The sequence below is a fragment of the Siphateles boraxobius genome, unplaced genomic scaffold, assembly GCF_051911475.1.
Source record: "Siphateles boraxobius isolate OS27281-9 unplaced genomic scaffold, OSU_SipBor_1 1, whole genome shotgun sequence".
NCBI lineage: Eukaryota > Metazoa > Chordata > Actinopteri > Cypriniformes > Leuciscidae > Siphateles > Siphateles boraxobius.
The window spans coordinates 29749767-29776272 of record NW_027508699.1 but is presented as its reverse complement, the minus strand read 5'-3'; the positions used below and the strand labels follow the sequence as shown (position 1 = coordinate 29776272).

The 26506-nt window shown below is 37.0% G+C and overlaps 3 protein-coding genes and 1 long non-coding RNA gene across 5 annotated transcripts; 2 read left to right on the top strand and 2 right to left on the bottom strand.

The window, feature by feature from the left end:
• Positions 1–1175: 1175 nt before the first annotated feature.
• On the bottom strand, positions 1176–4283 carry sdr39u1 (short chain dehydrogenase/reductase family 39U, member 1). The gene is made up of 6 exons (XM_077232438.1): positions 4147–4283; positions 3600–3706; positions 3023–3105; positions 2803–2924; positions 2390–2542; positions 1176–1879 (listed from the first exon to the last, which is right to left on the bottom strand). The coding sequence occupies exons 1-6, from the start codon at positions 4160–4162 to the stop codon at positions 1449–1451; spliced, it is 912 nt and encodes a 303-aa protein (XP_077088553.1). The 5' UTR covers positions 4163–4283; the 3' UTR covers positions 1176–1448.
• Positions 4284–4732: 449 nt separating this feature from the next.
• On the top strand, positions 4733–6199 carry LOC143740304 (uncharacterized). Its single transcript, XR_013204825.1, has 4 exons — positions 4733–5021; positions 5369–5389; positions 5566–5609; positions 5706–6199. It is a non-coding gene; the product is annotated as an uncharacterized LOC143740304 (long non-coding RNA).
• Positions 6200–6297: 98 nt separating this feature from the next.
• On the bottom strand, positions 6298–9681 carry ltb4r2b (leukotriene B4 receptor 2b). 2 transcript variants are annotated; one of them, XM_077232409.1, is made up of 5 exons: positions 9336–9681; positions 7791–8385; positions 6877–7077; positions 6746–6786; positions 6298–6668 (listed from the first exon to the last, which is right to left on the bottom strand). In XM_077232409.1, exons 2-5 carry the CDS (start codon positions 8364–8366, stop codon positions 6464–6466), a joined length of 1023 nt encoding a protein of 340 aa, XP_077088524.1. In that variant the 5' UTR covers positions 8367–8385; positions 9336–9681; the 3' UTR covers positions 6298–6463. The 2 variants fall into 2 exon arrangements, with proteins under 2 accessions (XP_077088524.1, XP_077088533.1); XM_077232418.1 differs by lacking the exon at positions 9336–9681 and having other exon boundaries at positions 7791–8493.
• A 2297-nt stretch (positions 9682–11978) lies between these two features.
• Positions 11979–25792, top strand: nfatc4 (nuclear factor of activated T cells 4). The gene is made up of 13 exons (XM_077232395.1): positions 11979–12655; positions 14679–14839; positions 16063–16569; positions 16715–16890; positions 20242–20404; positions 20708–20808; positions 20893–20994; positions 21081–21268; positions 21550–21690; positions 22661–22716; positions 22816–22942; positions 23746–24432; positions 25465–25792. Exons 1-13 carry the CDS (start codon positions 12520–12522, stop codon positions 25533–25535), a joined length of 2616 nt encoding a protein of 871 aa, XP_077088510.1. The 5' UTR covers positions 11979–12519; the 3' UTR covers positions 25536–25792.
• Positions 25793–26506: the final 714 nt, after the last annotated feature.

The following is a 26506-nucleotide window of genomic DNA, read 5'->3' as shown; positions in this document are numbered from 1 at the left end:
ATACATAAACCTTTTGAAACCAATACATTAAACATATGTAATGTAATACATGTAATGCTTTAAAAGATATTTAATATTTAAGATATTAATCAATATTTTTACTTCTAAATATCAAATGAGTTGAATGACTTCTCTTGAGATGTTACTTTGTAATAAAAGTTACCAGTGTGATTACTGAAATGTTCTTTTAATGTATTCTTTAATGTCAGTATTTGCTATCTGAAGGCAGTAACAGTGCTTGCTTATGCAGCCACTTTGCTTATTGCAAATAAAATAGGGACTTGTTTTTTGTTTGAGAAAGGTCTTCAATGTGTTAAAACGTATAGGGATCTATAGTTTAAGAGACCATTTCTCAGTTAACGCCTATATTTTCCATTTAGACTAAAGTTTAGCTATCCTTGAGAGAAAGATTGCATTATCTTGATGTTTTGAGAGGACTCTCCTGTTTATAGTTGGCCAAATCCAACCTTGGAAAAGCTGTGTCGGGGTGTGTGTGTGTGTGTGTGTGTGTGTGAGTCTTTTTGGTTACAGGTTAAGGAACCACTGGCATTATTGGAGATTGACTGAGTTGTTGTTCTGGACATGCTGGCGGCCAACAACCCAAATCTGCGACCTGTAAGGTCATGACGTGCCTAACTTCAGGGTCTGCTTAATGGGGAAAAAAAGTGAAATACTGTTTCAAATAATATTGCATGGAGTATACCAAGATACAACACTAGAAACGTCAACTTCTCAAAAACATTTAATGAGTATTTTCATATATGTGCAATTTTGGATAGCCAAGGTATTTAAACTTTCCACTGTCAGTTCCACAAAGTTTTACTTTTCTGTTGTATCTCAACATAATTCATCTTGATGTTAACAAGTTTTAATTATTACTATTGGTCGTATTTTTAGTTTTATAGGAAGCAGTAACATGATAAATTACTACGATTAATCTAAGATTAAATAGCTGGTGTGTGTGAATTGTGTCCATACACAGATTTTTTCTGTTGACGTGCTTTGTTCGAATGGTAGTTTTTGAAGAAAAATATGTAAACATTCCATCTAGAGGATGACCTCATGGATCAGACAGATGAGCCAAATGTAGCCAGTCGAAGTCATGAGACATAAAATCTGCTATTATCATCTAATGATGGAATATACTCAGATATACCACAGCTGGACTCAAAATATTTCATGAAGACATTTATTTACAAATGCAGTGCTCATTTTGTAGACACAAACAAATATAACTTGTTCTTACAAGGGACAGACGATCAAAAGAAAGTTAAACCATTGTTTCTCTCAGAGTATCTACATTAAATCAAATTATTTAAATGCATTTGTCGTTTTTGTACAAGCAAGCTTTATTTTGTAAATGCATAATACAATTCAACAATTATATGTTATAACTGCACTAGTATGCATCAAATAATCTCTTCATGTCTCTTCTCTGTTTCGACTGATTACTTATATCCAACAATTTCTTTTATAGCAGAAGTAAGATCTGGGTATTGAAACTCAAAGCCTGATTCAAGAGTTCTCTTGGGCACTACTTTCTGGCCTTGTGTGAGGATAACAGCTCTTTCCGAACCGAGGACGACATCCAAGAAAAAGCCAGGCACAGGGAAGATGGTAGGTCTTTTTAGAGCACTGCCCAACTCTTTAGTGAATTCATAGTTTGTATTCAATGCAGGCGCAACTCCATTGAATACATCTGGCTCTGTGGATGGTGGTCCTTCATGGGGCTCCAAGGTATGGGCAATGATGCCAGCAAGGTCTGAAACATGGATCCAAGGGAAGGGCTGACGTCCCGAGCCAAGCGTCCCACCCAGGCCAAGCCAAAAGGGAATCATCATCTGTTTCATGGCGCCACCGTCACGGCCTAACACTGCACCTGAAAATTAGTGGAAGACTGTACATAATTGCACTACCATTCAGAAGTTAAGATTCAGCTAGACTTGTTTTTGATGCTTACCAAGGCTGCATTTATTTCAGCAAAAATACTGTCAAAACAGTAATACTGTAAAAACATTACTATTAAAAACAACTGTTTTCTATTTTGATATATTTTCAAATGTACTCTATTCCTGTGATGGTGAAGCTGAATTTTACTCCAGCCTTCAGTGTCACATGATCCTTCAGAAATCATTCTAATATGCTGATTTGCTGATCAAGAAACATTTCTTATTACCAATGTTGAAAACAGTTTAGCTGCTTAATATTTTTGTGGAAACCATGATATATTCAGAATGATTTAATGGATAGAAACTTCGAAAGAAGAACATTTATTTGTAATAGAAAACTTTTTATATTATGAATGTCTTTACACTCACTTTTAATCAATCTAAATTATCCTTGTTGAATAAAGGTATTTGTAATGAATGAGACATTTGTTTAGATTCACCTGGTCTGATGATCACTTGTCTTGTTTTCTTAGCACAGTTTTCAGGAAGTTGTCCTGCCCCCTCCCACTCTTTCACCAGGCGAGACAGGAAGTCAAATGGTGTCCAGTTGCTCTCTTCAGTGTACTGGTTTTGAAGACTAGGTTTATAACACGCTGAAGACAAAATCAGAGAAAAACTGCAAAAAACTCTACTTTATAAAATGACTATTCATTCAAAATTCTAAATAACTGTAGAAAAAAACAACAACATTATTCTGACTTTTTTTACCTTTAAATGATCAAATCAGTATAGAGGAGACAAGACTATAAATTGACAGAATAACCTAATTCACTTCTCTGTTTATTTATTCTGTATTATTAGATCAAAAAAGTCACATTTTTTCTATCTTGCTAAAACACCACCACTTATTTACCTACTCCTGTAACAAGCACCCATGAATGTGGGGGAGTAGGTGATGCAGCAATAGCTTGGGCAAGAATTCTGGTTGTGTTTATTCGGCTGGAGAACAGATCATTTTTGTAATTTTCATTCCACCTAGAGTGTCAAATACAAAACATTAAAAATAATATTAACAAAACCATAATAAAGGGAAGATAATTGTTTAAATACACTGAGGGGAAAAAAGTCCTCACCATCTCAAAGGGTTCATAATATTCTCCCCTGCTAGATTCACAGCGCCCTCACATGGCGGGAGGCCCCCTGATTCTACATCAGCCTGTGATAAGTAAACATAGGTCAGGGACTCAGGGGTCCAAAACTCATTTCCTGGAGGGCCACAGACATGCAGAGTTTAGTTCCATCCCAGCTCCAACACACATACCTGAAGTTTTCAAATAATCCTGAAGGACTTGATTAGCTGGATCAGTTGCATTTAATTAGGGTTGAAGCTAAACTCTGCAGGGCTATGGCCCTTCAGTAACTGAGTTTTGCACGCCTCACATAGGTCAAAGTAGCCTCATCATCAACATTTACATTTAAATCTACATTTAAGAGGTATTTATGCATCACACATTTAGTGGAAAAATTCTGAACTGAACCAGGCCTTACAAGCAAATTCATTTTTATTTATATGATACTGAATAATATCATAGCATGTCTGGTATTATTTTGGCTTGTAAAGATATATTCACCACTGACATAATTTACAGATACCAAAAATCATAAGGTGGACTTACATCAATATAGTCTTTAATGTAAGTTACATCATACCCATGTTATTTGTCCTGGACCAGGCTGCCTGGATATGATTGTGATTTCATGGCCTTTGGTTTTTAGCAAACGTATCAGCTCACGACCCACAAACCCTGAGCCTCCGCCTGATGAGAGTGGAAAAACGTTAGAAAACTAAAGCTTTATAAATTTTACAATCAAATAGAGAATATAAGGTACAACCATTTATCCGTATGAAATCAGATTATATATATAGCTTATGACATTTGCAGCCCAAAAAGAACAATAATAATAATAGCCATCTCGCGCAAGTGTACACGCGCATGCGCTGTTAAAGCACTTACGAAACATCACCTATCAAAAAAATCAAACTATCATTTATACAGTGACTGATCAATGAACCCAGCCATATCATAATAACACAATCACATTCAATCAAAGAAGGTTCCAGGATATTTTAATACATAAATAAGTTTTAATGTTTCTATCAAAATTAGCTCCCAGTGTTACAAACCAGCACACGTAATGAGCTATTTTTGTTACGCTATCATGCAGAGATAACAAAAAAATTATAAACGTAATATACCTATTACAACTCTCATTATGCTTGTAAAGTAGAGTCCGTTTATCCTGACAACTTGCAGAAATCCACTTCTATTACAACTTTCGCCCTGCTACTACTGAGCCTAAATGCCTACGAAGGTCGTATGTACCACGTGATCCAAACAAATTGGAGCGTAACTGCAGCCATGTTGATAAGGACAGCTTACCTTCCTTAAACTGAAAACTATCAACATAATACTTAACTATGCAACAATGATATTCCATACCTATATGTAATATGATATTTAAAATACGTTATAATAAATAATAATAATTCCCTTTTAGTAAAACTAATTTTTGGGAATTATTGTGCATTCTCAATGATGCCCACAACTACTGTTTTAAATGCATCATACTATGTCTACTGATAATTAATCAACGATTTTCTATACATAAGTCACATCATGTTGGACTGGCTGAATTTAATGATATTACTCCATAGACTAATATTACTCTGATCCAGTTTATAATTATGTGGGTAGGGTGCCGCCCGCAACCGGAAGCGATTTTTTTTTGTAGAAACACGTGGTTGGTTAGGAGATAAATTCGGCCTCATGCCATAGTAACATTCTTTCTGCTTGCTGTTCTCAATGGTGTTGTAACGTTTCTGTGCGGTCATCGAAATATTTGTTTTGAATTCCATTTTAGTTGTATTAATACCTTAGCACTAGTTTTGTTGGTATTTAGATAGTTTTTTTATATATACAATATGTTTTTATTTATTTTTAATTATAGACGAATAGTGACTAGTTCTCGGTCTGCATGCTCTGAGCTTTTTTAAAAATATACATAACTACAGGTCGAAAGGATGCGTTTTCATAACCATACCGTTGTAATGGACCAATTGGAGCCTATTCTGTAAGTTTAACCTTTCGACTCATATTTTAGAGCAATACTGAAAGCCATGAGCCTAAGTACGTGTTTTCAATGACAAGTTTTATTGGTTGCTGAATTGGCAGGTGCATCTGCTTTAACTACATCCAGATGCCGCATGTAATACGCGGCTGTATCATAGCTGTAAAGTGTTTGCCTGAACCAAGTGCGCAGCTTCTCAACCTAGACATGATGATTTTGCAGTCCGTGTTTCACCTGAATCTAATGATTACAAACCTACTGCACTGACTGGTTAAAGCTGCGGAATAAAGCTATGAGATGTTATGGTTTCCCACAGAATACATTCTAATGTGCGATAATTTATTTTACAGGGACCCGCCTTTATGGAAATGGTGAGTCCAAATCACGTGTTTCTCCTGCTAATCTCTTGCACCAAGTTGATGAACTGCATGCGTCCGTGTTTATGAAATTCAGTGATTTATTGACATGCTCTGAAAAAGTGCTTGTTGGTTTAAACGAATCTAAGTTTAGTCTGAATGCTCTAACATCGTTGTTTAATATTCTGCAGGAATCTCAACTTATAAAAATTTAAGCAGGGGGGTGTTCAATAAGGTAGGTTTTTCTTTCATTCTGACATTGAGTACATCCTTAAAGAACAGTCTGAGATCTTTATTCTAAGTCTGTGTATTTTGTTTTTTCTTTGTTTAGGTATTTACTTCTTGTGACCTGGCTTTCTACTATGGAGTTGATTGTTTAATTTCTCTTTACATAGGCCTGCTAGAGACAAAAAATATTCTATGCTACCTAACACAAGAATATATGATTGTGACTTGTAGATTTGTACATTTTGTGTTGCATGTCTTGTTCATTTGAAAGGTGACCAATATATACTGTCAGTAATGTAAAGACTTGAAACTGCTACAACAAATACTCATTTATATCTGGCTTAATTCATGGTGTGAATTTAGTGCATATTCCTATGAAATTGGTTTTCAAACCATGTCTTCTATTTGACCATTCAAACAGAGTCCTGAAGTGTTTGCTTTCTGCATTTGAGTTTGTACTACCAACAAGTGAAAGCACAAAGTATAATTCTAAGTGCATTTTTTCGTGCTCATGTAATTTCATAATCCCACTCCTGTAAACGTACACACTGGTGTGAGGTGTAAGTACTTTGTGCAAATTAATTATATTTACATGAGAATACAAGTGTTTTTTGTTTGTTTTTTACATATGCAAAACCACTCCAGATTTACCAGGATGTTTCCTATGTATAACAGCATTGCAACATTGTGAACCATTTGCAAATTTGAAAGGTCTTTTAATATGATGGTGAATTAGTTCATTTAGATCAATGGAGTTAAATAAATGCATTTTAAAAGGTTGCTTTATGAATTGCCCTGGTGTTTATTCCCTACAGTATCAATGTCCTGGATTATTTTATATGGTTCTCCACTCCATGAGGTTTAAAGTCTGATAACCTCTTTGGTCTGGCTTCTTCGGGCACCATAGTCCAGGACTGTTCCCTCAAAGAGTCGGGCCATGAATGCCATGCCGTCAGCTTTGATGTAGGAGCGTCCAGCAAAGGCGTAGAGGATAGGATTGGCACAACTACTGATAAAAGCCAGAGCGGACGTAACAGCACGGCTCGACTGTGAGAAATTATCCAATCTGGGGATAGATGGAGAAGATGGTGGTTGAGTTTTGGAGAAATATCTGTACTTTAACATTTTTAGCACACCACTTACTTTTTTTGGGTTGGTCCCTTTTGTATAAGTGCTGCCACCACCTGACAATGATAATTCATTCATACACTTGTTACTTTATAATTCCTAGGATTTGGGAAGATTAACATTTAAATTAAATAAAAAATACTTACTTGCAAAATATTAATGATGTGATAAGGAAGCCAAAAAATGCAGAACGTCACAATGATGGCTTGAATAAGATTCTCGCATCGTATCCTTCTCTTGAACATGTTCTGTCTGAGGTGGCGAAGGATGCACACATAACTGCTGACTATGATCACATATGGAACCAGGAAGCCCACCACTGTCTCAAGTGTGTACTGGAATACCACCTGTTATGATGACATTATGTATGAATTATGACATTTTGTAAGGATAATGCACAGTCTGCAGAATAAACCTGGAGTAGTTTATATTATATTAATTTACCATATATTATAGTACTGTAATATCAAATATAGTTTTCTGAGGTAATTATCAATATGATTAATAACTGAAATGAAAGATGGCACCAGTTGCATTTATATTGGTGGATCTCAACCTTTTTGACTGGAAGGCCCCCAATTGTCCAACAAAATGTTCAAAGGCTCATCATATAAATTACAATAATTTCTCCGGTATGCATTTATGATAAAGCAGCTTGTTTTCAAATATATGTAAATATATTCAGAAGTTTCTAGAACTGTACATTCTTTAATAAAACAAAAGTTCTTAACAATAATAATAAAATTTGACAATGAAATAAGAACTTTTCAAATATTTTAAAAAAAAATCTGTTTACACCTTGATGTGTTTTTTCTTTTATTTTAATTCACTTTAATTTAAATAATATTAATTAATCCAAGAGCCATGTTAGAAGTTAGAATCCCCGGGCCCATTGGTTGAGAATCACTGTTTATGAAACGAGAGCAAGTCTGCAGCGTGATATGAGAGATATGAAATACAATACTAAGCAGTTTGATATATACAGCATTTCTATGGACGATGGATAGACCAATTATAATCAAGTATTCAAGCATCAGTGGAGCAAAGAGAAACCACTCACATGCTGTGAATGCTGGTGATGAGTTGCACATATTGTGCGGTTCTTTCCATGGTCATTCTTTGTTGTTTCTTCCCTGAATATCAAAGCAGGAAGTGCCAAAAGAAATACAACAATCCACAGTCCCCCGAGCACAAGTAATACCATCCGTCTACGAGTACAAGCAATCAAGTATGTGGGAAACACCACTGCCACTAGTCTGTGTAGACTCATCAGCGTAATGATCATAATAGAAGCGTACATGTTTGTATTGCACAAGTAGAAAAGCAGCTTGCACATGACACCTCCAAATATCCACTTCTGCTTGGCTAGGTAAATTATAAAGAAAAACGTCAGACACATCAGACAACCGTCTGCGCACGCCAGGTTGAAGATGAGCAGGGTAGTGACAGAGCGTTTGCGGGCACGTGCCAGGATGCTCCAGATAATGAAGAGGTTGCCAGGAACACCCAGGAGGAAGACGATGCTGAGGATGAGGGCCCCAAAGGTAACAGAAATAGTGTTACCCACAATGCTGTCACCCTCAGGATCGTTTGTTGTCGTGTTATCCATGTAGGTGTTCCCATTTTCTGATTCCATGAGGAAGGCGTCAGAAGAACTGATGGAATCAGAAAGCAATGTTATTTGAAGCTGGAAATTGTTTCATAACCATAACCCTGCTAAAAATGTTTTTTTGAAAGTGTCTAAAATCCCTATAAAACCAGTCAACAGACCAGCCTGACAACAGGTAAGACTAGCAAACTATTTATGTATTTACTAATTTGTCAGCTCTTATATTTTTTTATAAACTGAAAAAATGGTGTAGGATTTACTTTCGAACTATTCTCTCTTTGCTTGTAAAATTCACAAATAATTAATAAGAAATGACAAGTATCACATTGAATAAAACATGACATTTTGATGCAGCCTATACGAAATTGTAACGTACTTCACTAATCTTGTCAAATATTTGACAAAAAGAACTAAACTTAACAATGTACTTTTATTTTCTAGACTAACTTGAAATTATTATTAGCACATGATCAGGTGGGGTAAAACAATTATATTTGACCATGTTATCTAATTCAGATTATGTACAATAAATTATTGAGGCTCTCAGCATTGAAATTCAGCCAGTAATCTGTCATCAATGAAGAAAACATGCATGGAAACAACGTGCTACAACTTGCTGTGATCTTGCGCTCAACTAAAGCCACTTAGATGCTGTAATACCCGTTGATCAGAGGATCACGTCCTCACCCTCATCCCAAAAGTTCTCTTCTGCTGTCTAAAAGTACTAATTTCATTTTTTTACAGTAATTGTCAAGAAAAAATACCTCATTTAAAGTGAAATTACAAGAACACAGGTAAAGCAAGGCATTTAAAGAAAGAGCATTGGGAGGACATTAACAAATTGAACTGTGGTGAACAGAATTTTAATCCCTAGTTGCGTCAACAGAAAGTGGCCTGAAAAGACAAAAATGGATATGGAAAAATACAGGCAGATTATGAGGAAAAAGACTAATGTATTTCCACTTTGAAAATCAAATAGGGTTTCTTGTAACTCACCAATACACTTGATTAGATCCGAATGGCTGAAATGTATTTTCCCTGAAGTGACCAGATGGACCTGGTTAGGTTGTGTGGTCTCCGAGTTGGTCTCTCTATTTCTTTCCCCTGTCTCTCAGATAAACTTTCACATCTTATTCTGAATTTCTTAAGTTCTTTATATTGTTTTTCAGTGATCTCACTCTATCAAATTTGATATAAGCTATTTAATAAAGCGCACTTATACTTATCAATGCCCTACTGTTTCTTTCTGTTACTAAACTGATAGTCTTCTGACATATCGTGTTCAAATTTACTCCGCCCATCTTTCTCCTTGCTTCCTATGTTTCAACACATCAATTTCCATGTCTTTTTTTTTTTTAAATGAAAGTACATAGTTCTTTTTTCTAACCTGCAGGCTACAGCATTCCAGAAGAATGCGGAAAGGAGTGGATGAGGTGTATCACGCAGTTACATGCCTTGGCATGTTTCTTCTACCTGCTCTTACCTGCTTTGACTTTTCTCATAGTTCTTTAACATTTTTTTCCTGACACATAAATATCTTGATTTAAAATCCACAAACCCACCCAATATTTACCAAATGAATATTGGCATCAAGTACTCACCATTATGTTTCATTCCGTCTTTCCTTTTTCTGTGGAGCACAAAAGGAGACATTTTGAAGAATGGCCACTCATTCTTATGAAAATCACTAGAGAAAGGTGATGTTGAGCTCCGAAAAAAGAATAAGATGAAGAAGCATAAAAGTGGTTCATACAACTCATCTACTATATTCAATTGTCTTTTGAAGCCATACTTATTAGCAAGGTATTATTACTCAGAAGAGTATTAAATAGAAGAGTAGAGAAGAACACAAGTCTCAGGTTCATCCCAGAAAATGTGTGCTTTTAGCACTTGGTAAAAACTGGCAGCTCTCTACACCCTAAAAAATAAAGGTTTTGGCATTATAAGTGACATACGTGAAACAGTTTCTTGAACAAGAAAATGTTTTGGCCAGGACTCGATTTTGTCCATCAGGAATTGATTGGATGGTTGAATGATTTGCTGTTGCTGTGATCTTTGGGGAACCCAAAATTATTCTTTTGATGAGTAAAAGGATGTCAGTGAGTAGGGAATTGGTTTCACACACACACACACACACACACACACACACACACACACACACACACACACACACACACACACACACACACACACACACACACACACACACACACACACACACACACACTGTTCCATTCCTCGGGAACCATTTTAAGGGAAACTACTAATATATATGAGAAATGTGTGTGTGTGTGTGTGAGAGAGAGAGAGAGAGAGAGAGAGAGAGAGAGAGAGAGAGAGAGAGAGAGAGAGAGAGAGAGAGAGAGAGAGAGAGAAGGGGGGGGGGGCTTAGCGAGAAAATACACTTCCTTATTTCTGACCTCTGGGTCATTATTCTGTGACCTGTTTCCCATGAGTAACATAAGCTTCTCCAAACTCTCATGGGTTCAATGGAGCACCAAAGTGAGCAGCTTAATCATTGCTTTGCATAAAGTTTACAGTTACTCAAATTTGCATATATGTCATTGTGACGTGATTGGAGGCTGTGTGGGAACTAAACATACTAGCTATCTTTGTTGACCACATGATGGCAACATTATCCCATAAATATGCTTTTGGTCTATGGATGGTATAGTTGAAGCCGCAGCACAGATTGCTGCTGATTAGAAGCTCATGCATAACTCTGATATTTATTTAACTAGTTGAAATGGGCCACCTCACAATCAAGCCCTGTGCTTAAGACCATAAGATCCCATTTCAAAAAAGGCTTGTATTCTTTATATGCTCTATTCTCTCCCAGAATTATGGCTGTTCCCATCACTAAATTAAATGGGAATACAATTCCAGTACTGATGAATCCCAGCCAGATGCCTCTGTACATCAAATTATCAAGCAACAGATGCCATGGAAAGCTCACTTCTAAGCATCAAACTTGAGACAAGCTTTAAAATAAGACAAAAGATAATTATTGTGAGAATTGTCAGAAAGCAGAAAGAGGGAGAGAGAGAACATGTTTATTTAAGTTTTTCATCTCCCGTCTCAGACAGAGTGCAGACTACAGAGGATAATGAGAAACAGATCTTACAGGGTGAGGGAAAGGAGGGAGAACTGGGATAAAGAGTTGGGGAAAAGGAAGGGGAGGGACATAGAAGGGGGAAAGTATGATGGGGGGGGGGGGGGGGGAGAGAGAGAGAGAGAGAGAGAGAGAGAGAGAGAGAGAGAGAGAGAGAGACTGTATGGCGTCATAGGACAAACGTTCAGCATCAGTGTCTTGTCTAAAACAAAAATAGCCACTATGTTTAAGCATGTGGAAAAGGAATATGAAATGTGTTTTTCTCAGAACCTGTTTGCCAGACAAGACTTTCGCTGGTGTCTGTCCAGGGAATTCTCTATTGGGCAGAAGAGAATGTGTTTCTGCTTTTAGAAAATGTGTGTTGGAATAGATTCTGGTGGGTATCATAAAGTTATACTTCACAGTTCACCCTAAAATATGTAGTTATACTCACTGACCAATCAACACACTTTGCAGCAAAAGCGGGTACGTAAAGTTAAGGTCTGTTGATTGACAAGTCAAATAGCCAATTGGGAGAGAGTAACGGTACTGATGAACCCACCCAAAGGCAATTAAGGGTAAAGAACGAAAAAGAACTACATATAACTTTTTTGTTCTAAACTGGTGGAGGGGTGATGGTATGAATGTAAATTCTACGGATATTTGTTATTGAACGTGAACGTATGTGGGACTTGAGGCTGTGAATAAGGACTGTTCTGGACGATGGAAGTTCGTGAGATGAAGTTATAATAACCGACTGGCACGGAAATCGCAAGCGAATCTACAGGGAAGAAAAAGTTAGATACAGAGATGTGCAACTGTTAAACAGCAAGAGCGATGCGGAAATAAGAAAATGGTCAATGCAAATGTGATACTTCAACTTGAGGATAACTTTACTTTTAATTCTTTAATGTAGCCCTAATAGGCTACAAGGAAGGCGCACGAAGGATAAAGTGGATCGCGCACAGTGGTATTCTGGAAAAGCTGTATGGCTCCCATTAGTTTTAGACGGAGCCGATATTGAGAAGTGAGAGAGGGTCAGTGATTTCTCTGTCGCCGGTCTCGGTCGTCCTTTTCTCGGAGTCAGAGATGGGGGCCGCGCCGGGCTCCGGATGGGAGGAGGGAGAGTTCGAGTTCAAGCTCTTGTTCGAGGAGGATCCGCCGCGCCAGAGCCGCTGCGGCCCAGAGGAGACCGAGAGCGGCCAGACGCATCATGAGCCAGCCGGTATGTGTGAAAGATGGAAGGGTGACGAAGCTATAGGTATTGGGATGGTGCATATGAGTGGTTATAGATCTGGGCTGGTAACCGGTGTTTCAGGTGCAAAAACCGTAAATCATAATCTATATTAACTGATAAACTGTTGTCCCCTTGAGCAGTCAATTAATTTATAATAGGTTGCGATGAGGTGACGCTATGTTATTCAAAGCACAAACAAATTCAATTCAAACAAATAAATACATTTTCTATTGGCCTAATAATTTTTTTTTTCATTTTCTCAATTGAAAGTATTTCAGTTATAGTTTTCAAAAATGTCTAGGTGGTGTAACTGCCCGAACAGCCCATAAAACCTCATAAAAAAACATCCACCCATAAAAAAAGTTGGCACATGTAGTTTGGCTCATTATTATTCTCATTATTTAAATGTGATGTGAAGCGAGTTTGCATTTAAATATTATTAATATTTTGAAGAAGAAAAAATAGTTTATCTGGCAAATCATTTTGCTGTCACGTGACAAGAAAATCATAAATAGTGAAGACATGGCTGTGTCCAGGTCGTTAAGTTAAAAATAAAAGGAAAACAAATTTTCACCTTTTATGAAGGGGAACTCTTTGTTCAGGTCATAATATAAAATAACGGCTAAAACATTTATATTTTTCACATTGACATGTTTAAAAAGTTTTTTTTTTTAATAACGATAAATTGTGGACACTAGTGAATTATGTGGAAGGAAAATATTTGAGTTTTTTTACATGATGATGGTTAGACCAGTTGACATTTTTATATATAGTCATTACTTCAATATTTTCTGTGGAAAATATTTAATATTTTTTAAAATACATGAACTTGATTCATGTATTTGAACTTTGTCATTGACCCATTGACAGTACACTTTTTGTGCATATTTTAAGAGACTTTTTGAATGTCATTACTTTTAAAAAAAGCCACAAAACATGGAATTTCTCTAAAGAATTCTTACATGTTCATGTAGTCTCACTGCCCATGTAACTAAGTTTTATCCGCTGAAGTGTGCGTGTGTTTATGGGTAAGTGTGGAGCACAGCGCAATGTGTTTTTAATCAGCTGTGCGTGTGAGCAGAGTTAACAGCTGCCATCTGGACCCGGACCCTCAATCTCTGTTTACTGAGCATGCATTTAGATACCTCCCTCCAATATTCCCTTCTTTTCTCTGCCCTGTTTCCCCCTCCTGGCACACATTATGTTGTACACCCATCCTCCGCCTTCATATTGGCATAAAGTTGTCGAAACATGCACCTCAGGTTTCCATCCACACACACACTGCATCACTTTGCTGCCTTTTACCGCAAGTGCTTTCTTCAGATGTTTACTATGTTCTTAAGCATTGCCATACATAATTATTTATTTACTTGTGCCCCACATCATATTAAAAACTTTAAGGATTAGAACTTGCTGAGTAGGTTCTAAATTTTGTACTTTAGAATTGCCCCTACAAACTTTTAATTTGTTAATCATAATTTACCACAACAATAGAGCAGTGACTGCAAATGAGGGCTTTTACCAGTGTGATGAGTTGATTTTAAAGTAGCTTTTTTTGACAAATGTGTTTTTTGTGTGTTAATTTATAGTAGTGTTAATTTAAGCTAAATTATCCTAAATTATTAAGCTGAATTATTGTGAAGCACAAGGGTGGGAACAAAAAAGCATCCTCAGGATAAAACTGTGACATTTTTGTGTAAACTATCATTGCTATGCTAATGATTTGGTGTGGCAGATCGTAGTTTTGAGAGTTGAGAGATTTCAGAAATCACCCCATTTGGAAAACCTTGTGGATGTGTTCTGAAGTAAACAAGTCTGTGTGTACTTGTGGAAATAATAAATGACGTTTCCACAAAGGCTTCCCTGTGTTTGTTATGATTTTCTATTGAGTGGCCTTGTGTCTCATGTTTCAGCAATTGTTTATCCCATATGCACATACTTCCAGCTCAAAAAGCATGTGATTTGATATGTACAATAATCTTTTTTTTTCTTTCTTTTTTTTTGCCACCAGATACTGACTTGACTTCCACACAGGCTGTCCAGCCCATGGGTATCCCCTTGCCTCCACAGTCAGCCGGCCAGAGAGCTGGGATGCATTCGCCACCCCCCAGGCGGGCATTAGTCAGGGAGTTCAGTGGCACTTACGAGAGTCTGCCAGCAAGATCGATACAGGTGGGAAGCGCATTTGCCTGAATTGTAGATTTCTAGAACATCCTGATACTAGGATAATGTTACACATTGTGATTAATTATGGCAAAATAAATCCAGATGTCTGGTTTTAATTTCAGGAGTTCATTTTTGTTGCCCAGTAATGTGTATTGTGAACAGAATCAGTTGCCATGCCATTTTTTTATTTTGGCACATAGGTCTGTAGATAAATGTCAGAGTTCAAATTAAATTTTAGTGTCCTTTAGTATTTTAAATCAACACAAAACCAGAATCGACCCTATTTATTTAATACATGTTTCTGGCCATAGTGTAAGTCATTCATCTGCAAATTATTATCCAAAACAAAAAAATGTTTGTCTTTGTAATTTTGTTCTGATGGATAAAATCAAGACCTTTTTCTTTAAAACTCAAAAACATGTAATAAACAGGTCTGCATATAGGATGTGGAATCATTCTAGTTCCGCTTCTGATTCCTTATAACAATTCTGGTTCCTTATAATGGTTCCTATTAATGATTCTTTTAGTACTTTTTCTGAAAAAAAAGACATTTAGAAAAGAATAATGCACTTCCATTGGTAAATTATGAGAAAAGTCTTACTTGTTCAAATAATATAACATTTAAAACAGTTATTGGAAAAGATGTGTGACTTTTTAATTTACTTTCACTTTTTAGAGGCAATAAACAATAAACAATATTAAAAGCTTGATTTTCACTACAGGGAGACTTTAAGAAAAGACAAAAAGAAAGAAAATTTGTTGTCTGGATCATTTACTGAAGTTGAAGTACTAAAAATAACCAACATTTTTATTTAAATAAATTAAACCGTAATAGAAAAATTAAGAAAATGAATGGAAAGGAGAACACAGTTATTCAAATTTAAACTAAAACTAAATGATATTCAATTAAAAGCTAGTTCCAAATAATAATAAATGCTATAATAGTATATAAATAATACAAAATAACACTGAATAGTCAGTAACTACACTGATTTAAAACTAGATAGTTGTGAACTGTATGTGTTTGATTTACTAAATGTAACATGCATAAAAGTCACATAGTTCGGGAATCCAAACACTGATTGTGCTGCATATTTTTGATTCACTAAAAAGAACTGCATTCATTCATAAAACGGACAACATTGTTGTCTGTTTTGGTCATGCTGTAGATTTATTAGTTGTGTTACAGCGCTGTTGTGGTAGTTCAATAATATCACAATTATTTTAAGGTATCAGATTCTCGAGTGCTTGAATGCCCCAGTATCCAGATCACCACTATCTCCCCTGAAGATGACTCAGGCCCAGCGGGGGGAAGTTACTGGGACAGTGCGGGTGGCTGGGACAGGGAGCGTCTATACCTGCCCCTACTGGATTCCTACCGTGATGTCATGACAGGGGCAGGTTCCCTCAGCCCCAGCCCCAGCCCTGCTTCCAGTTCCTCATCTCGTGGATGGCTGAGTCCAGCTTCCAGCTGTGATTCTCTCCTGGTGGAGGAGGAGGAGCTGAGTGAAGCTGCTGCCCACTTCTGCCTATCGCCCTCCTCGCGCCCTACGTCTCCTGGGGGCAAAAAGCGCAGGAACTCCCCAATGGCCTCCCCCAGCACCTCCCGCAGAAGCAGCTACTCAGAGGATCTCTCTTCCCTCCCAGACACGGGAGAAACCGCAGCTCAGTCTCAGGCTCCAGCGAGCTGTGAGCTCAACATCCCACAAAAGACCAGGAAAACCTCCCTGGAACAGGTGATCCTCTTGAAATCCTTGACCTCACTGATGGTCCATTCTTGATAATCAAACAAAGAAATTAGTGTGTTATTTGAAGAATTATCTCTGTCACATGACCATCTTGGTGTGTTTCTGGGTGTTCACAATCTGTATGCCAATCCAGGTGTCATCAAGAGATATGGAACCAGAGCTGACCCCCATTCAGAACTCTACCTGCCCCCCCCCAGAGGTCGCTCAGCTGAGAAGGGATGCCCCCACACTAGGGATGGACTACCTGTCTGTGCCTCCTGCTCTGGGCTGGGGCAGAACCAGGGCCAGCGCTCACAGTCCTCTCTTTAGGTTAGCACACATCTCTTATGTTTCATTTTCAAATTTTACATTAAGGAGTTGCTTAGAACAGAATACTGCCTAATATTTAAAATAGTATTTGAAACAGTACGCAAACATTTCAACTGCAGTACGCTACATTGATGTCACATGACCTCATCAGGTTGTATTCTTAAATAATTAAAGTTTAAAGATAGAGCAGGGTAGGCAATTTTTGGTAACACTTTACCATAAGGTTTATTTGTTTACATTAGTTAATGTATTAACTAACATGATCTAACCATGAGCAATATATTTGTTATTGTATTTGTTCATCTTAGTTAATGTTAGTTAATACAATTCCAGCTGTTCATTGTTTTTTCATGTTATTTCACAGTGCATTAACTAATGTAAACAAATACAACTTTTGATTTAATAATGTGTTAGTACATGTTGAAATTAACATTAACAACGATTAATAAATGTCGTAGAAGTGCAGTTCATTATTAGTGTCACGGAATGGGTAGATTAAAGGTGTAGAAACAATGGGTAATATAAGTAAACAAACAAACATAAACTACGAACAAAACTCCCTCGTGGGGGAAAATGAGAACGATAACAGGCAGAATCAGGAAACACAAGGAACATGGACAACGAACCAGCACAGGACTGGAAACACAGGGAGACTAAATAGGGAAACAAACATAAGAGGGTAACGCAGGTGGGACAAATTAATCAATAATGAGATAACAAGATGGGCGGGGCTAGACATTTGACAGGAGAGCACATGGCACCAGGAAATACATGACAAGCCATGTGCTCAGACCAGACTAAACACAAACACATGACAAACCGGGAGTGTCAGAGCTCTGTCACCAAACCGAGATATAAACCAGACAGAAGTGACAGAACCCTGACAATTAGTTCAGGTTAACTAATGTAGTTAACTAATGAAACCTTATTTTAAAGTGTTAAACAAAGTTTTTTACTAACACTTTTTGTTATACTGGTTGAAACTCTCTTCACATTCTGATAGCAATCAATAGTAGAAGTGGTCTAAATATTAAAACATCTATCTGAGAGATAGATCTATCTATCTATCTATCTATCTATCTATCTATCTATCTATCTATCTATCTATCTATCTATCTATCTATCTATCTATCTATCATCTATAAATTGATTATTTAAAAAAAATCATTTTAGGATTCCATGCATTAAGCTCTTTTGTATACTGAGCATTCTGACAAATGTATTAGGTAATTCGGGTATTCAGTGAATAGAGAATTTTATGCACAGTATACATATTGTATACTGCAGAAATGCTAAAAGTAAAAAAAAAAGTACATTGGAATACTGTGGAATATTGTATCCCACAATGCAATGCACACAAATTTCATTTCATTTCCAGTGTGATAGAAAAATAGTAAAATAGAAGCAATATCCATGATGTTATGATGAGTGAGTCATGATCCACTTTCTTAAAGGAGAACTCCGGGCAATTTTTAAGTTAATCTTGATCGTTAGACCTTTGTGAGTACTGACTATAGGAAAAAAAACGAACCGGATTGGTGCTTGCTACTCGGAGCTGCGACCGCGAATGCCCAGAGCTCCCACCCAGCTAAAACGGCAGCTATGGGGGCATTGACATAAAGAGCGTTTTTGAGCCTCTTAACAGACACAAAATGCAATTAAAAAGTCTGTCCAACATGAACAGGGACCCTACATGTAAACAAGATACGTTTAGCATCTTAGCCATTGTTTCAACTCACCTAAATAGTCTTTTAGACGGCAAGCTGTAGTCTCGTGCTGCAGTCCCGAGCTGTAGCCGGAAAAGGTAAACAATGTCCAGGTGGGAGGAGCGTTGATCATGTGCGACGAGTTAAGATCAGAGTTGCTTACAAGTGAAGAAGAAATGGTTCGTGTTTGTGCCTTTCCGAATTGTGGCAACAGAATGCGAAAATATAAGAGCTTAAATTTTCATTGTCTTCCATTTCATGACCTCGAGATTCTGCAGTTGTGGCTAGTTGTACTTCAACTTGATGTGCAAACTCCCGTAGAAGTACTACGCGCTAAAGATTACCGTATATGTCCATGCCCCCATAGCTGCCGTTTTAGCTGGGTGGGAGCTCTGGGCATTCGCGGTCGCAGCTCCGAGTAGCAAGCACCAATCCGGTTCGTTTTTTTTTCTATAGTCAGTACTCTACAAAGGTCTAACGATCAAGATTAACTTAAAAATTGCCCGGAGTTCTCCTTAAAGAAAGTGGATCATGACTCACTCATCATAACATCATGGATATTGCTTCTATTTTACTATTTTTCTATCACACTGGAAATGAAATGAAATTTGTGTGCATTGCATTAGTATTTACTCACCCTCATGTTGTTCCAACCCCGTAAGACCTTCGTTCATCTTCAGAACACGAATTAAGATATTTTTGTTGAAATCTGAGAGCTGGATCACTCCTCCATACTAGTCCATAGGCTTCTTCAGGGATTGAACTTGCCGGCCTCGAAAAGTTATTAAAGACATCGTTAAAATAGTCCAAGTGACTACAGTGGCTCAATCTTAAGTTTATCAAACGACGAGAATACTTTTTGTGCGCAAAAAAAACAAAAATAATGACTTTATTTCAACTATTCATTTCCTTCTCTCTGGGCCTCGAGTCAGTTTACTAGTTTAACAGCGTATTATCTGTTGTTGTACGTCACACGCATCATCCACATGACCAGCGTCGGCCAATAGTGAGCCTACGTGTGACGTAGCTCTACACAAATACACTAGTTTAACTGACTAGAGGCCCGAAGAGAAGGAAATTAATAGTTGAAATAAAGTCGTTATTTATGTTTGTTTTTGCGCACAAAAAGTATTCTTGTCGTTTGATAAACTTAAGATTGAGCCACTGTAGTCACTTGGACTATTTTAACAATTTCTTTAATAACTTTTCGAGGCCGGCAAGTTTCAATCCTTGAAGAAGCCTATGGACTAGTATGGAGGAGTGATCCAGCTCTCAGATTTCATCAAAATATCTTAATTCGTGTTTCGAAGATGAACGAAGGTCTTACGGGGTTGGAACAACATGAGGATGAGTAAATATTGACAAAATTTTCATTTTTGGGTGAACTATCCCTTTAACTGATTATTTAATCAGACTGTTAAAAGTTATGACATTTTTACACAAAATTGCCAAGATAAAAAACTTATACAATTTTCTGATTTAAACATGCAACATGATGAGGTTATGTGACAACATACTGGGGTCATGTGAGAAAAAATGTAGCATACTAAGCCTACTGTTTTGCTCACTACTTTAGATTTACATTCTGATAGAAATCATAATAATGTCTTAGATAATCAACTCTGCTTCCTTAATACTTCCACAGATCTAATGCACTGCCGCCACTTGACTGGCCACTTCCTTCACAGTTTGACCAATATGAACTGCGTATAGAGGTACAACCCAGACCACACCATCGCGCTCATTATGAAACTGAAGGAAGTCGAGGAGCAGTAAAGGCATCACCTGGAGGCCATCCAGTGGTGAAGGTAACGCTCATAAGCTACAATTAATGTACAATCATGTATGTGCCGTTACTTCATAGGTGTGTGAAAAAAAAATTACACACACACACACACACACGCACGCACGCACGCACGCACGCACGCACGCACGCACACACACACACACACACACACACACACACACACACACACACACACATACATACAGTATATATATAATTTTCTGTTGTATTACTGTATTTCGATAATTAGATATAGAGTATAGATAATTTATTTGAAATAATTGAATTGATATACATTTTTTGCTCTTTTCTCTCTGGCATCCAGCTCGTAGGTTATACTGAGAGACAGCCGCTCTCTTTACAGGTGTTTGTAGGAACTGCTGATGACAGATCAATACGTCCTCATCCTTTTTATCAAATACATAGGTAAAACTCTATGATATTTCACAGTATTGAAGTGTTTTTGGTTGATCCATGGCTCGACATGTGATATACTTGTCTCTCACACAGAGTAACAGGGAAGATGGTTGGAACAGCTAGTCAGGAGAGCATCCAGGCTGGCACCAAACTCCTGGACATCCCACTCAACCCGGAGAACAACATGACTGCCCTGTGAGAAAGAGACATTTGACCTCTGATTAAATGTCATAAACACCTCAATAAGTGCTCATACATGAATTCCTGTGATTGCCTCTCAGCATTGACTGTGCAGGTATTCTAAAGCTGAGGAACTCCGACATTGAACTCCGGAAAGGAGAGACAGATGTAGGAAGAAAGAACACTCGAGTGCGTTTGGTGTTCCGCACACACCTCCCTCTGTCTCCATCCATCGTCCCCCCAGGACGAGTCTTAGCCCTGCAGGTGGCCTCTTTACCCATTGAGTGCTGTGAGTGAAGCAAATTACAATTATGCATTTTTAACTGCAACTCCCATGTGTAAGTTACTTCTTTCACTTTTTAATTTCGTCCTATACACTTTTTAAAAGTGCATTTTGATGAGTCAGTTAAATGATTTTTATCTTTTTCTTTTTTTTGTCTTTTTTAGAAATTAAGCACAATTTTCTCTAAAATACCAGCATCGTTTAGTCGCTCTTTGTTCACACTGAACAATCTTCATTTGATGTTCACTCAAATTTAAGCTTAAATGTATTCTTGATTCTGCCTGCAGCACAGCGCTCTGCACAGGAACTTCCTGTAGTGGAGTCTGTCAGTCTTACTTCCTGTTCAACAGAGGGAGGGGAGGAACTGCTTCTTGGTGGGACTAACTTTCTACCCACCTCCAGAGTCTTCTTTATGGAGAGAGGATCAGGTATTCGAGTAGGCCTACGATAATGCACATTTTCATGTAGAAAAAAAAATTAAATCTGTTTTTCTTTACACCTTTACACCTACTACACCTTTTTCAACTAAAACCAGAATATTTTTCAATTACACGACAACAGCGTTTTGGGGGATGAAAACGCAAACTTTTGAAAACGTGTTTCAAGTTTTTAAAAACAATACTGTTTTTGTCATCATGTAAACTACAAAAATGAGAATTTGTGAAATGGTGACGTCATGTGCATGCGTATTACGTGTTCAGTCAATGTGACATCGCCAACTACTGGCCTGGCTTTCATAATACAGCGTTTGTATTCGTTTTCGCGGATACGTGTGAACGCCAACGGGGATCATTTTGACAACGTTGTCGTCTGTAGTTTTGTAACATTGTTGTTTAAATGTACCCTAATACTTTTATTTAGCCAGCATGTAGTAAATTTAAAAGTGACACTAAAGACTTTTACATTGTTACAAACAATTATATTTCAAATTGATGCTGTTGCGTGTTGTGTTAGCGGCCCTTAAGTTATTAACTAATGATTTTTGTAACGGAAGTAAATCAATCAAAATTAACTTTAGCTGGACAATAACTTTATTCTAGAGCTGCTGTAAAGCCAAAACAATCTCTGTTACTGTACTTTCCTATTATCAATGTAAAGCTGCTTTGAAACAATCTACGTATATTGTTAAAAGCACTATGTAAATTAAGGTGACTTGACTTGACTAGACTAAAGACTGGAGTAAATGTATATTTTTCATCACAGGAATAAATTACTTTACATTTTAAAATGTATTAAAATAGAAAAGAGTTTAAAAAAAGAGAGCATTAATTAGCATAAGAGACCCAAACTTTTGAACGATAGTGTACATTATAGCTTACATGAGCGCATAAGGAAGAAAACACCATAATATCACAAATCAATGATGTTGTTGTATTTATTTTTATTATTTATTTCTAGATGGTAAAGTGCAGTGGGAGGAGGAGGCACATGTGGACAGGGACAAAAGCAATGAGGTAAATCGACCAGATACCTTAATTATGACTCTGTGAGTTAGACTGTGTAGAACTTGAAAGGAAATGGACTAATTCTGTCTATATTTACTTATGGTCCAGAATTTGCTGTGTGTACGAGTGCCAGCCTATAATGATCTTTCACTGAACCACCCAGTATCTGTCTGCCTGTACGTGTCCAATGGGAAGAGGAAGAGGAGCAGCACACACTGCTTTAAATATCTGCCCAGTGAGTGTTACACAGGCAGCAGTTAGCTGTGTTTTTACATGGTAGAATCCCTCTGCACATGGTATTAATCGTTGCTGTTGACAAGGAATGCAAAATATGTCTTTTGCATGCCATGTGTAATAAAGAACTTGTTCTCTTTCATAATCTAAAAGCGTGTTCAACTCAAGCATCATATGCTGCTTTGACCTCCAATAAAGTGTTCCAGATAGCATCACAGAAGAGCAAATTTAATGTCTTTCTCTTATTTTTTTAAGAAATTAATCATTTGAATAATCATTTTTTTCAGTAATGATGCATTAAATTGATCAAAAGTGACATTAAAACATTTCTAATGTTACAGAAGGTTTCAGCTGTTCTAAAATAAACTGAAACCTTGTTCATTAAAGAATCCTGAAAAAAATTGTATCACAAAAATCGACAAAAATATTAAGCTGTTTTATAAGTGTTTCCTGAGCACCACATCAGCATATTAGAATGATTTCAGAAGGATCTTTTGACACTGAAGACCGGAGTAATGGCTGCTGAAAACTCAACTTTGCCATTACAGGAATAAATTATATTATTTAATATTACATATAACATTTTCTGAATGTCATGGTACATCTTTAATCTTGTGTTATACAACTAACTGTAAATAGGTAAACGAAATATATTTTCTAATGCACAACCAGCTGAACCAATGCTGTGAATTCAGGGGAGGGGAAATCTGTTTGGCTGACCAGTGGTCGATGGGGAGTGCACAGGAAAGTCACTAAATTTCATAATATGTCCATCTTGGCTTGTGTGTTTTCCTCATTTTCTAGTCATGTTTAAAGAGGAGGATCCAATCCTATCCCGTCCCTCCACCTTGCCCCTGGAAGGGGTGACGCTTTGCCCTATGGAGAGCGGCAGTACTGTCGACATGAGGTCAGACCTACCCGTAGATGACAGAAGCATGTCTTTCCACCTCCCTCCATATCCCAGTGAGTACTCTTACTCCTTGCACGGCTACCAGGAGGACTACTGCCGGAAACCAGAGGTTATCGAGGATGGTGGAGGTCGCGGTGCCCTGACCGAAAGACATCCTAGCTTTGAGAGCCTGGAGCTGGGTTTCACAGAGCTTCTTCCTCCTATGTACCCAAGAGCCTCACAACCTCTTTCCCCCTCCCCGTCTCCGTGGCTCGACTCTCCCTATCTGTCCTCTTCACCTTCTCCCTCACACTCTTGTTCTCTGAGCCCGTTCCCTGCCAGCAGTCCGATCTCCACCTCGCCTCTTCCTCCGCTGTCTCACTCCCCATATCCACACTGTCCTTGCCCCCAAGAGATGTGCTCCTCGCCTCCGTCAAATACTGGCCACTATCAGGACCTGTGTCCACCTCCATACGGCCAATACGAGAGCTGGGAGCACCAGATGTGCCCCGCTGATAGAGACACCGCTTCTAGCCTGAAGTTGGAGGGACCCCCGGACTTTACGGGCCCTTCACCGATGCAACATATCACATTAGAGGAAGGTGGGTATGATTGATTTTATGTGTGATGCTAGGGATGCACTGATATTAAAATACAGATTGATACCGATTAGCCAATAATTGTTTTCATGTTATGGTCAATAACCAGTAAATGGCTCATATTCCAATTCTATACTAATATTTTTGTCTAAAAAAATTAAAAGATGTTTCTTCGCAAACATCATGTGCTGCTCTGACCTCTAATAAAGTGTTGCAGATAGTATCACAAAAGAGTTTTTTCTCTTATTTCTTTAAAGAAATTATTTTTTTATTCTGCAAGAACGCATGCATACATTCAAATAAATGCTGTTCTTTTGAACTTTTTAAATAAATCTTGAAAAAAATGTATCACTGATTTAATTAAATTATTAAGCAGCTGTTTTCAATATTGATAATAATAAGAAATGTTTCTTGAGCACCAAATCAGCATATTAGAATGATTTCTGAAGTGTCATGTGACACTGAGTAATGATGCTGAAAATTCAGTATTTCACAATATTACTGTTTTACAGTATTTTTGATTACATGCAGCCTTGTTGAGCATAAAATACTTCTTTCAAATCTAAATGACCCCAAACTTTTGAATGGTAGTGTAATCATATAAAATAATAATTTATATAGTTATAATTTAATAATTATGTTGATAATGGTTAATTACATTAATGTAATATTTTGCATGAAATATTATTGAATGTAAAACATTATATTATAATATTTAATGATACTGAAGGTCATTATATAGATACCAATAAGCCAATAGTTATATTTCATGTTATGACCAATAACCAATAAAAGGCTTATATTAAAATTCTATGCTATTTTGTAAAAAAAAAAAAAAAAAGTTTTTTAAACGAAACACTAAAAACTAAATTCAGTCATTTTAAATGCTACAAGTGAATTTAGGCATCACAACATTATTATTTAAAGTTTAAAAATGGATAATCATTATGAAATTTGCTAAGTAGAACCAGAGTCTCATGATAGATCTGTATCAATCAATTAAATGATTTCTACCATAATTTCTCATCCCTGCAGTGACTGAATTCATCGGAGAGGATATCAGATCCTTTCAGATGGAGTCACACATGGACAGTCGACCTGGATGACAACATCCTCTCAGCTGTAGTTCAATGATAATCAGTGTATAGATAATATCATATCAACATTTTCTGTATAATTTTTATGGTATATTGCTAAAATATGGCAATAATAATAAAGATTGCACTACTTCAGTGGGGAATCTGTGGTAAAACAAAAGGCAGACATACAGTTGTAAGTATGTAACTGTTACTGCTTTCTGACTGCATATTTGAATGGAACTAATGTTTTTAATCTGTATGCAAAATAAATTATCATTATATTATTATGTTTTGATCCTCTAAAAGGTCCATTTATGTGGGTAATTAATTTAACGATCAGGTAATGTAAAACAAAACCTTAATATTTTCCCCATTCCTTTTTTTTTTATCTGGGAAACTGAATTCAAATTTTTACTGTCTATTTGTGGGATCACTGAACATGTCCTTTGTACACAGTGTCTTGGTAGTTTAAAAGTGACTTCTTCACCCCTGCCCCCACACAGGAAATATTACAACCCTCAAACATCTAAATATTTGCAAAGGGAGAATATCAAATTTATAATCATTGAATTCATAGTCACTGGATTATAAGAAGCTAATGTGGACTTGTTGTGATTTGTGACTAGTTTCTGTCATGGTGGACCGTGTAAATGAAGTGGAATATTTGTCTAATTGAACGACAAGAGGGACTCTGCCACTTAGTGGAAGTCTATGTCTATGTTTTCGCATAAAATATTTTTGATTCATAAATGACAACAACAATACTTATTAGATCCATTTCAACTACTTAAAAAAAACGTATCCTACCGTGGAAGCTCGCTAAACATGATTTCAAGTGCAAAATCTTCCTGATTCCTTACAACCAGGGTTAGGTTAGGGTTCTACATCTGTTATTTACAAATTTCCCTGATTTTAGGCATAACTTATGGGTAGGGTTAGGTTTACATTTTCGGACAGGAACCTTGTTCTAGGATCAACAAAATGTGTTTATCCAGGAT

What these genes read in the sequence shown, in the direction of transcription:
- sdr39u1 (XM_077232438.1), bottom strand. An exon ending in GTCCAGGACAAATAACATGG is followed by an intron (nt 3,106 to 3,599) that starts GTATGATGTAAC and finishes TACTTATCACAG; the next exon opens with GCTGATGTAGAATCAGGGGG. An exon ending in ATTATGAACCCTTTGAGATG is followed by an intron (nt 2,925 to 3,022) that starts GTGAGGACTTTT and finishes TTGACACTCTAG; the next exon opens with GTGGAATGAAAATTACAAAA.
- ltb4r2b (XM_077232409.1), bottom strand. Translation starts at nt 8,366, where the DNA reads ATGGAATCAGAAAATGGGAACACCTACATGGATAACACGACAACAAAC. An exon ending in ACATCATTAATATTTTGCAA is followed by an intron (nt 6,787 to 6,876) that starts GTAAGTATTTTT and finishes TATCATTGTCAG; the next exon opens with GTGGTGGCAGCACTTATACA. An exon ending in AAGGGACCAACCCAAAAAAA is followed by an intron (nt 6,669 to 6,745) that starts GTAAGTGGTGTG and finishes ATCTATCCCCAG; the next exon opens with ATTGGATAATTTCTCACAGT.
- nfatc4 (XM_077232395.1), top strand. Translation starts at nt 12,520, where the DNA reads ATGGGGGCCGCGCCGGGCTCCGGATGGGAGGAGGGAGAGTTCGAGTTC. An exon ending in CTCTTTACCCATTGAGTGCT is followed by an intron (nt 21,269 to 21,549) that starts GTGAGTGAAGCA and finishes TTCTGCCTGCAG; the next exon opens with CACAGCGCTCTGCACAGGAA. An exon ending in CTGCTTTAAATATCTGCCCA is followed by an intron (nt 22,943 to 23,745) that starts GTGAGTGTTACA and finishes CTCATTTTCTAG; the next exon opens with TCATGTTTAAAGAGGAGGAT.